The sequence below is a fragment of the Columba livia genome, chromosome 3 (genome assembly GCF_036013475.1).
Source record: "Columba livia isolate bColLiv1 breed racing homer chromosome 3, bColLiv1.pat.W.v2, whole genome shotgun sequence".
NCBI lineage: Eukaryota > Metazoa > Chordata > Aves > Columbiformes > Columbidae > Columba > Columba livia.
Genome location: NC_088604.1, coordinates 22,272,829 through 22,284,837, shown reverse-complemented (window position 1 = coordinate 22,284,837; position 12,009 = coordinate 22,272,829). Strand labels below are relative to the sequence as shown.

At 38.9% G+C, this 12,009-nt stretch overlaps 1 protein-coding gene across 19 annotated transcripts in view; it reads right to left on the bottom strand.

Annotated features, from left to right (window-relative positions):
* Window positions 1–12,009, bottom strand: part of DLGAP2 (DLG associated protein 2) — a 468,772-nt gene that overhangs the window by 96,515 nt on the left and 360,248 nt on the right. For 15 of the 19 annotated variants that reach the window (XM_065056017.1, XM_065056019.1, XM_065056018.1 and 12 more), the window contains one exon: window positions 6,948–7,013. The exons of the other annotated variants lie outside the window; for them this stretch is intronic. In XM_065056017.1, coding sequence (XP_064912089.1) covers window positions 6,948–7,013 — 66 coding nt within the window. The remainder of the gene's footprint in view (window positions 1–6,947; window positions 7,014–12,009) is intronic. 19 annotated transcript variants of the gene reach the window in all.

The window sequence follows — 12,009 nt, the reverse complement described above, 5'->3', positions numbered from 1 at the left end:
CCTTTTCCTGTTTCTTTAAAACATGGATATATTTTAAAGATTTTCCTTATTTTATATAGTGCTCTTCTGGGAAATAAATACCCTGAGCATTGACTCTGAAAGGCATTGATTATTGCCACAGAATGTATGACTGTTCAATTTAAAATATCTTTCTATCTCAAAATCTTCTTTAGCTTTTTAAACATTCAATACAGCTTTTAAATTGTCAGAACTGAAGAAAATGATTTGATTTTCTGTTTGCTTCAGCATCAGTTTTTTGAAGCCTTCTGATTCACCAACAATTTCAGAGTTTCAGCCTTCATCTGACCAAACCCGGTTATTTCTTTGACTTTTTGGAGTTCATCATTATCTGCTCAGCTGTACACCCTTGGTGCTGCCTCTTGCTGCTTTGTCATTGTATTGTGAACTTTTCTGCTCAGCTCAACCCACTGAGATGGAGGAGGTCTCATCCTGATTTTCCTATGGGGTGCAGGAAGAAACAGCAGCCTGGTGACAAGTTTCCTTTTAAACCTGTTGCCATAGCAACAGGCAGAAAATCTCCCTCTTTCTGTAACCTTCAGACTCGGAATTTTTCAAATCAGGGTGCTGTCTCTTTTCTGCCCGGCTGAGCTCTGTTTTGGGTCTGTGAGAAACAATGCCAATATTAATTGCCTTTTCCTGCAATGATTAGCACCCAGATTTTCCATATGGCAGGGAAGGGTCAAACTGTGAACTCTGCTCCTGGGATGAGGGGGTGGTGCAAGTACCTACAGCCTTGGCAAGTCTGAGACAGGGCATCTTAATATGCGGCTGTCTGATTATTTATTAAGAAAAATTACTTTGTAAAAAGATGGAAAAAACAAATGGAATTGCAAAAGAAATTCACAATGAAAAGGTGACAACCGAACTCACCAGTGAAACTGGGACTGTGTAAGCAATATTTGCTGATGTTTATCCTGCTGCACTCATTACACCAGTACAAATCCCCTTAGGAAGACAGACTGAATCAGTGACCTATGGGGCCAGTGCTGTGAGAGGCAGCCGTGGTCATGTACCTCCACACTGGAAGTTCTCCCACCACCCTGGCTGTCCCAATACAAATGATCCTGCCCTCAACAGAGCCTAAGCAGCCTGAGATGAATGTGGAGGTAGAGCACAGCAATTTTTTTCTGGGGAAATGGAGAGTACATAATTTAAACTGCCCGTCACAGGAATTCATTGGAAAGGCTGCACAATTTATCCTTTTGAAAGGAGACAATGCAGTGAAGACACTCAGTGAAGAAGGCAGGCAGGGGAAGCAGTCAGATGAGTCAGTCTCTCATCTCCATTGCAGCCACCGCGCTCTCTGTGGGAAAGTAAATGGTGCAGATCAGCTGTGCATGCAGGTGCTACAGGGTCAGTGGGTCATGAGGGTGAGAAAAACATCCCTCCTATGCGAACGTCCCACGTGTGAAGCTGATCTCAAGCTGTTTCAGCTTCTCCCTGCTTCTCTGTCTCTCTCTTTTCCTTGGAAAGGTCTTTCATTCTTTCCAGTGCAGACACTGGAATCAGTGGTCCAGATGTGGTCTAGCACTAGGATGAACCTTCACAATATGGAAAAAACTTATTTTCTCTGCAACTGAACTTAGGAGCCTTCTCAGCTGGACAGCCCTGTCAGAATGCACAAATCATTTATAACAAAAATATTTGCTTCTTGGCAAAGTAACAAATGCATCAACCCCTTTAGTATTCTGCAACAGGAATGGATGAATAACAAATAACCCATTTGATTAATCTTACATCCTTACAAATATCTTCTCCTCCTTGTCAATTGACCTTGGGCCTAATGGGATTTTTGCAGAGTTATCTGACATTGTGAAGTGTTTAATTTCTAGAAATAGCTTCTGGTCTGCAGATTGTTCGTAAGCATTTGTTTCCAACAGCCTATAATTAAAATGCAAGATAGTTAACATGTTTTTATGTCATGCTCAGGCCATATGATATGATTTTGTTCTATGACTGAAAGTAAATCACCAAACAAGCTCTCAAGCCTAACTAAAAGGAATTTAAAGTTCAAAATTTATTTTTTTGAAAAACGTTCCCAATTATTTTCTTAACATTTTATGTGGTCTTGACCATCATATCAAGAAACTTCTACACTACAGTTTCTGGATACAGGAAAAGGAAGGATTTGAAGTGGAACTATTTAGAGGTATGATGGAATAAAAAAAAAGGGTATTTTTTGCAGTATCCGTTCAACTAGTCACAATAAGCAAACAAGACAGTGACGCAGAGACATATCGGGGCATCTTTTATTTAAAACCTCTTGTAAGTTTAAAAGACTTTTATATCTCAATACCAGATGAACAGTCTACATGTTTTTACTATATGGAAGAAAGACAATCTTGTGCTTAGAGGTTTGATTTGGGAAATCTGCAGCCAAGGTTTCCTGTCCAGGCAGGAATCTTTTGTGTGTTCCAGGATAAGGCCATGGGAAGTGATGACAGTGGCCACTGAGCGGCCTGACCCTGCCCCACGGGGTTAAAGTTAACCTTTGTGCATATCTCTTGTAGACTCCCTACCTCAGTTCCCCATAGCACAAGAATAAAAGTAACTTCTGTACCTTTGAGGGTTTGTGAAGCATGAAAGCATTCAGTTTCTGGGATAGTGCCCATTTAAGAATTTTAAATGAAGTATTTGCTACTGCGCCTGCTAATTACAGAGATAAGTGTCACTGTAGCAGTTTATTTTGTATGGCCAAGCCCTGTGTCTGACTGAAGTCCTGCCAGCTCCAATCAAAGCCTGTTTAACCAGCATCCCTGGGTGCTCTGGGGAGAGGTGGATCGAGGATAGATCGGGCACAGAGAGCCAAGTGCCCACTGCCAACCCCTTGCCTGTTCTTGGGAAAAGCCTGTTATATGGAGCTAAAACCCATGAAAAGTGGAGAGTGTTCAGACACTGACTGCACTGAGGAAGGCTGGATGATTAGGTAGAAAGACAGATAGACCGGAAAATCAGGCCTTTAATTATTTTTTTATTTCAAGAGCAGTTATATCCTTTCTTCCTTTCAACACATAAGGTCATAAAGGCATGATCATGCAATCAACAGTGATTGAATAACCATGAGCTACGGTCTGACACTTGAACTGTATCAATTAATCAAAAGCATGACTGCAATACTGTGAAATAAAAATACATTTTCGTAACTTGCCCTTAAACTCCATTAACAGTTTACTTTGCAATTGGGGCAGGTTAAGAGCACTATTAATAACTGCAACCTATTTAGTAGGTTTTAACCTTTTTCTTAACATCAACTCAATATCCTTTCCTGAAAAGAGTAACTTACTGAAACAAAAAGCCTTCAATGTGAGTTATCTTTCTTTGCTTAACATTATAAGCTGCCAAGTGTTAAACTTGTGTAAAGTAATTGTTTTCCTTATTTATAAAAATGAGTTAAAGTAATTTTTCAACAATCTATTTTTCCCTCTTTACTCTATTAAAATCTATATTTAAAGAAAAGTTCATCCCACCTTCCCTGTTCACATATTTCTTTTACTGTTTGAATGCCATTTATACATGGCACATTTTCCATGTTTCTTGTTAAGATCGCAGTGTTTGTTTTTGACACCCAAAGCAAATTGTTTCTTGACTCTACACATGCCTAAAGCAAACAAGATTGCGAGAAGTTTCCAGTTTGCACAGAAAAGAGTAGCTTCGTAAAATGTTTATTTTCTAATACATTAATAGTGTTCAGATTTTGTAACCACCAGCTAGAAGAAAACTTGGAATTGGAAGAAGTCCAGTTTCCATGAGACTTAGAGTGAGCTGCTTGAGATCACACATGCCAGATCTCTTGCTTCTACCACCATGCCCTGCTACCTTTATCAGGTTGCTTATTTGAGATATTCCTAGCAAAAAGAGCATTTTTGGTGTGAGTGTGAATCTTGTAACCATGACAATACTTATCGCCCTGAACTCTGTTAACAAATAAATGGTAATTGAAAAACTATGCAATATTGTCCTTGAGAACAGACTATGAATGCCTGAGTAAGCTTTTTTTGAAGGGATCCATCGCTTTTCTGCCTCTTTTAACTAATGTGGTCTTTTAGAGAATCAATAATGTAAAAGAGTTGAGATCAGTCCCATCCCTTGATACCTTTTCCCAATTAAAGCAGTGGATCCTTGTATTAATAATATTTTCGCTCTGGTGAGATACTGTGCAAACATTAATTAATCCCCACCAAAGCCCTGAAACCTCACTAGGAAATATTGAACTCATTTTACAAATAAGGGCCCAGAGCCAGAGATTTTTCTGTACCAGAGAGAACGTAGCTTGAAGCTCCTTTGAAAAGTGAGCAGGTACAAGAGTCTAGAATAACTAATGTCCCTGCAGTTAGAGCTACCTCCAAGAATACCTCTTCTGCTCTGCATTGACTTGGGCAATGGTTTTACTACTCAAGGAAAGCCCTTTCTGTGGTTCTTTCAGGGATGAATGTCTCTAGCAGTCCTTCAGACTGAGGGTGTTCATACCAAGTAAGTTCATAGTCATTGGAGTATACATTAACATATATATCTAGAGAGAGAGCTCTTTTCCATAGCCCAGTGATTAGAGTATTCACCCAGATACAGATTTCTCTCCAATGAATATTCACCTTTATACATGTGCAACAGCAAGAAAAAGTGGAGTCTGAGAAAGATCTAATAGTCTGTAGCATTTTCACTAGTGTTAGGTTCAGCTCATGGATTTGAACTGAAATATTCAAGTAACAGAACACACCACTGTGGGACAGACAGACAGACAGACATGTCCCAGTTGTCTGTAGAGATGTTAATCACTAGCACCGCTGTAGCAGCAGAGCTTGTCTACACTGGATTCAACTGACTTTCCCAAAACTTTTATAACAGTCTTCCCAATTTTCATCTCCCATAGTATGCTCCTTCCTGTTTTACAGTGATTTGGAGAATGGGACATCATATGTTTTTAAATTACTGATGGTGTCCAGTCCATCTATTTTGGTCATCTACAGTTTGGCAGCTAAGTCAGGAGGACTGGTTTCCTACTGAAAATATTAAAACCATCCACCTCTCCACATTCATTACCTTGTGATGATTGGTACTTTTAGAGGACTCCAATAGGCACATGAAATTTATCAGTAATGACAGATCTTTCCTTGCTTTTAGCCTATTTTTTTCAGTCCTCTGGCCATAAACAGCTGAAGTTTTCGAAAGCAGCTTAGTTTCTTTGTAGTCTGTTTGCAATTTTGTTCTTGCTTTTTACCTCCTTGTTCCTGATTTCTTTTGACTAATCCTCCATCCTCTTCCTAATCAAAGTGCTGGATGATTGATCACTTTAGCCATATCTGTGTCAATCTTTGATTACCTATTTCATATGAGGGTCCTTACTCTTGTAGATACCTGACATTTAATACCATTGACTTATACACCATTTACTATGGCTTCAGAAATCCTGCAGTTCTTTCTCAACCAAATGGGAAGGAGAACAATTTTGACATGATTCATCTCACCCTAAGTTAAGCTTCTAATGTAGGCCAAGTCTGCAATGTCCTAGAAAAGTCTATCACCCTTCATTGCCTCTAAAGGAAGTCCAGATATTTACAGTTTAGACATATACATCTGCACTACTCTCCAGCTGTTCGATGAGATCAGTTCTACTGCAGGGCATCTGAATTCCTTCCTGTGTGGTGTGAAATGGGGCAGCAGGGAAAAAAAACAAACCAACAAATGTCCAAGAAGGCTGAGAGACGTGCTCATTCCATGACTCCTTCATAGGATTCACTTGCTCCTATGGAGCATTGTGTTTAACTGTGTCTTCTCTCTTACACTATTTTAATTAAGGCAGAAACTGCCTAAAGGTTCTTTAGTCTCTTCCTTCTGACTGATGTTTGGAACCTATCCTGTAAGTTTTTTTTACTTGATTTTTAATATTAAGTGGACAAACAAGACTGATACAGGTATTTCTACACCGAATGTTTATGGAACTCCCTGACTTGAGTGCAACTGACTGGGAACATCACTTGTTTTAGAAAATCCTTCTCTAAGAGATAATTTAACATAATGACATCCCCTGCTTGAATTCATGCTCCTTATTCAAACTGTTTGGTATTTTTTTTTTCTTAATACAGCAACTATGATTTATGTTCCTGTTCATGTCCAACAATAAGGTCAGGGTGAGAGTATATAATATTTTCATCAAATACAAAAATATACTAATAGTGCAAAATAAACCACTGCAAAGTATTAACATAAGCATATGCATAAAAGGAGAAATATTACTGTTACACTAAAGTCTGAAATGTAAGTATACTCACTTTGAAGAATGGGAGCTTTAAGAAGCAAACACACAGAAACCACTTTCCGTAATTCTCCTCCAAAAATAACCGCATAAAGTAATTGCATATAAATCAAAATTTTGATGGATTTCATATAAAACAGTGACAATCTGAACATGAAATTCCAGGAACAGAAACTCAGTTTTGCACAATCTGAAAGGTATAGATCTGGCTACATGAAAGCCAGTGGGACATTTTACTGCTAGCTTTCTGAAAGAGAGGTATCAAGATGTCACTGATGGGTTCTATGAGCTTCTGATTTCTTCTTAAATTTAAAAGGTAACATTGAAAACTCTTTAGGCAATTATTATGTTTTCTAAAGGGTAAGACAAAAAGAAAAGGACAAAAGAAGGAAAGTTGATAATTTCCTTGAACACCTTCTTTTGAATTCGTGGTTACCTGGATGTTACCCAAATCTGATGTTTTTCTGCTTTTGATTCTCTAACTTTACACAGCAGGTGAGAAATTCCCAGCAGGACTGGAGTGAGAGGTTTTTTGGGCATGGAGTGAGAGGTTTTTGGGCATGGGTGCCATGCCTGCTGTGGGCTGCGTGGCTGGGTGTGGGCTGTGCCCCCGAGCAGCCTCCTGCCCCCACGGCCGCCCCAGCAGTAGCAGTTATCTGAGAGACGGTATCTGTACCTAGCTCCTCCTCTGGCGTCCCTGGAAAACTGAAGCCCGACTTGAGCAGATCGCCACCCTCTTCTTCTGAAAAGACAGAAACAAAGGAGCTATTTAATAATTCAGATTTTTTTTATACCCAGACATAAACTCTCCACCAGTTTTTAAATCCAGTTAGTGATAGCTATTACCATTCAGTATCTATGATACCATGAAGCTGTTGAGGTACTATTATCTTCACTATCTATTCCTCCTTACCCATTTTTCTAGTGTTCATCTATTTTTTTTTTTAATTTTGCCAGACATTTTCACCTTACTAGTGTCATAATATTCATAAATGCTTTTTTTTTAAAACATCTTTTACATTGTTCTTTTCAGCTTTGCTTAGTCACATTGAATTCTATTGCCTTTTAGCCTTAATGTATTTGTTCCATGAAAAATCATTATTGTCTATCCTCCAGTTGTGCCTTTAGAACTTTCCACCTCTGATAATAATGCCATTCACAATTCTCAGGGAACTTTGTTCACTGTTTATTCACAACCATTTCACTTTTGGAATTCTGATCTCAGATAACACTGTGATGGTGAGTTTCTCCTGTCAATACAATTTAATTTTGTGCCAGAGACAACTTCTGCAATTCTGGAAGAGTACTTAAGCTCAGACTATTTGCCTCTGCTGTACGAAAGCAGAAATCAGCTGAATGGCCTGAGTGCAGCTCTTGGCTACCTGCCTCTATCACCTTCAGAACTGCAGCTTGTTGCCTCCGCATTGCGCTCTTGTCACGCTGGCATACAAATTAATTTGGACCTGGCACTTAGCTAGGATATTCCTGACACAGAACTGCATATGGAAAATTGGGTCAGTAACACTTCCTTAAAATACAAGATTAGCTTGAGAATACATAGATTAGGATACAAAATGTCACAGTAACTTGTTTCATGTACGTACGCAATACTATCTTTTTAGATTTTAAAAATTTCTTTTGCCTTATTGTCCATACTTGCTGGTGTCTCAGCTGCGTGGAAGTTGGTTATATACAGCCTTCCACTGTATCTTTTCTTACCATCTGTGTTAAAAGCACAGAGAACTCAAAAGAACAGCGAGAGAGTGGAGCACTGCATAGCCTCTCACTGTATGTTTGACCAGCAGTTCTTCAGAGAAAGACAAAAATCACATATTGCACACCATGTTTCTGTAGTGCACGACCAAGGACTGAAGACCTCTAAATAACTCACATCAGTTGAAGTTCCTCAAGCCCTCAGGCAGACATTTCTTTAACTTTGAACCAACTCAGGCTTTTCTTAAGAGTACTTCAATCCCTGCATCAGATGAGCTGGGTTTTGTGGTTCAGCTCACAACAGACGCTGTTTTGCCTGTTTCAATGCTCCATTTAACAAATATATGTGCTCTGTGTATTTCTTGGTCTTGGTTGCACTTCTTATTTGTGCTATCATTTCTCCCAACCATCTCACAGCAAGCAAAATAAGTGAATATACTCATGTGGACACTCTCAAACAATTGTTCCTGGTTTTGATAATTTGTGAGGTTAAGAATACACAATTGTTAACAATGGGTAGTATAGCACAGATACAGCATAAAAAATAAGTCCTGAGGATGTTAAGAATGTTGGATAAGCTAAGATGTGAAATAAACATCTTGTTTATAAATACGATTGTTAAATAAACTGATTTTGCTGAAACACAGCCTAGTAGAGATCTCGTTAAGTGACAGATAAAAAGTCATACGCAATTTTAAAAAATGACTGGCATATGAATTTAAATTAAATTTCATTTGGAGAGGTAATGGACAACTCTAATTAAATAAAAGCACAGATTAGGCAGTTTCCATGGAGACTTTGCTCACATGATATGCCTATATTGCATAAGTCATACGTATGTCCTCTAATGTGGCTGCACAGGAGTAATGAAAAAAATGAAAGTTACGATAAAAATATTCTGAACGATCCTTTATATTCATGTAAGTAACTAGGAGATCTTACCACTAACTTCATAATGAAGAAACTTTACATTGAAACAGTAGTTTCATATTTTGAAAAAGAAGCTGTTAATTTATTCCAAAGTTATATTATATACATATATTCAAAAACAGTTAGAGAATGATCCAAAGAAAATCAATATTTATCCCTTGAAACAAGTCAGCATTGTTCTCACAAGTTCTGCCCCAAACTAGACTAAAATTTTAGGAATAGGCTAACCTAGACAAAACATGGATGGATTTGTTGTGTTTGAGAACAAAGAAGAAAACAAACTTATTTTTCAAAATGAAAGGGAAAGGTCATGCAAAAGGATCCATAAGTCACATTCTGACTTTGCCATAAGAATTCCTGTGCAAATTTGGACAATTCAGTTAAATTATTTCTGCTTCAGTTATCCAGGTGAACTGGGATTAGCATTCATTTCTTTCTCATAGCTATGCTATATGAATGCATTTGTTTGCGCTGGTGAGCCTGTTGTCTAGAAGAGCGTATAGAGAGCACAAAAGAGTTAGAGTTTCCATTCTGAAGAAGGCTGTGCTCTCTTTTGAATAGGGTCAGTTGCAAATGTTTCAAAGAAACTTAGAATTCCCTTGTGATTTCCCCAGGTTTATGAATCTACATGAGGATTATGAGTAGCCCTTAGTGATTAGTTTACTTCCTAAGCATGAGGACTTCTTAGTTCTTATATTTGATGACTATACCTATTCACATCACTAATTCATTGTTTAGACTGTCTTTTCAAAAGGCTACTGCCAGTTCCTTCAAAGTGATTCCTTTAACAATAGGTTATATGGTCTTTTTTTTATTTAGTTTTATATTTTTCCTATAAATTACCATTTTTATTATTGACCATAGAAATGAAAAGCATATCCTTCATCCATCAGCCCAGCAGAAACCTTTGTATCTCACAGTAATGAAGTCAGGCAGATTAACACAGAATTCTCAGGCACGCTGAAATTCAAGCATCATAAAATGCATGTGTTCATTTAATGTCATTCACCTCCTCTATCTCACAGATCAATAGTATTTCAGCTTGCCCTTTGCATGCGGTGGGCCTGCTGGTAGATTGTTCTACACTGGTGGACACAGAGGAAAATGGTAATCTTAGTATGGAATGTTTCAATGGGCAATGAATTGGAAACAAAGACGAGGTTATGAAAATAGGATAATTTACAATTTAAGGTTTTAAACAAAGTACGGAACACACAGTCCACAGACAAGGGACACAATTACTAGCCAATATTCCTTCCCAGTATCTAAACTACTGCATCACAGACTGGTCTAAATAAAAGCAAAGACCTGCCTCTGAAAGTGAAACTAAAAAATTATGGAAGAATTCTTCACTCTCAACAGGGCTCAAAATAGTGACAAAAAATGATAGGCTTTAAAAGAGCAGAGATGTCTCGTTCTGTGAAAGCTGAATGTATAGTAAAATGACGCTGTGATCTGCATAAATAGGAGAGAACGAACTGTCATTTACATCTAGTATCTCTTTTTCTTTTTTAAAGATGTGATGGATCTGTCATACATTCTAGTGCAACACAGCACAGACGACACTCAAGACTGTGTTAGGAACTTTCCACAGCTGAAGTTCTCCAGATTTAAGATTGGAAACATCAGGAGACATTGCTAAGCTGGAACCAGCTTGACAGATCCAGACGGCTCGTTCAACCCTGAGGCTACTACCTGTACAGCAGGAAACGACGCAGGCCAGTGTCCGAGGTCACGCAGGCCAGGCACAGCTTTTGTCCCCAGAACAGGCCGGATGTCTGTCAGGAGTGTGCCCTGGCTTGTGCTGTTCCTCACCCCGCTGAGGAGACATGACCTGGGGGGGTGCTGGTTGCCCAGGCATGTGGTGGGCTCCCGGTGAATCACAGTACAGAGGGAGCTTTAGCTGCTTCTGCTCCATTTACTGTGTCAGGGGAATAGGTCACAGTCCAATGTAAATCCAAAATAAAACTGCCAAAGGCCATAGAACTACATCCATGTAAAACTTGTGTAAAGGAGATGCAGCTAATCTCTTGTGGGACAATAGTGAAATGTGCCTGAGCTGCGCTTGGTGCTGGTTTGCTGGTCAGTAGGATGTTAGTTTGTGTTGTGGGTCAGGAAAGTGACATTTCTGTACAAGCTAATGAACACGTTCTCTTCTGCCCTGTTGCCTACTGTCTGCCTGTGGTCTAAGTGAACATTTTGACAGTCACTGCACAAAAGCCATCTGATATCACTGCTTTTCCTCAGTTCAATAATCACTTTACGCAGCTTTTAAACTTTATCATCTCTGTTTTAAGTTCTTGATCTACTACTCTCTGAGCTTGACCTACCAGTTTAAATTCTCTTTCTTCACCTGCAAAGGTCTGCACCAAGATATGCCTCTATGTTGGCTCTCACTTTTTATGCATTCATTCTGTCCTTAGTAACCAGGCATGCTGTTTTCATCTCCTAATCATACTCTTTCCATAACCTATCCACTCATAAAACAGGCCCTAGTCTCAGCAGGCTTGTTGCTCACATACTTTAAAAGGCTCACATCAGCAAGACTTACAATCAGGTAACTGCTTTTGCCACCACAATACAAGAGTGAGACCAAACTACAATTGGTATTGAACTTCTCCATTCATTGGATTTTAATTTATTTATTACTGGCCTGCTCTGGACCGTCCAATGATTTTTTTCTATGTGTTCTTTTCTTTCAGCCCATAAGCTCCCTATGGTAGGTGTTGTTCTTCTAGTTCTGTCTTATGTAGCACCTTGCATATTAACTCTGTCAACAGATGAAAGAAAACACAGGTCCTGAAATGTCTGGATTAAACAGCAGGTGCAACTTCATTTGATCACATAATTACAGAGCATAAAACGTGTCCGGAGTATGCATAAAGGATTCTTATTATATCACACCATGATCTGAGAAAACCAAATCGCCTCTTCTGGACTAGAGATGCTTGGAGATCTAGAAGAATTATCTCCTGTACCCAAAGTCCACTAGCCTGCTATCCAGTTAAAGCATTTATTGCAGGTGACCTTTGACTCTAGACAGAGATCTCCCCAGTCTGTCACAGCTTACGTATCACTGAGAACTGTCATTGGGC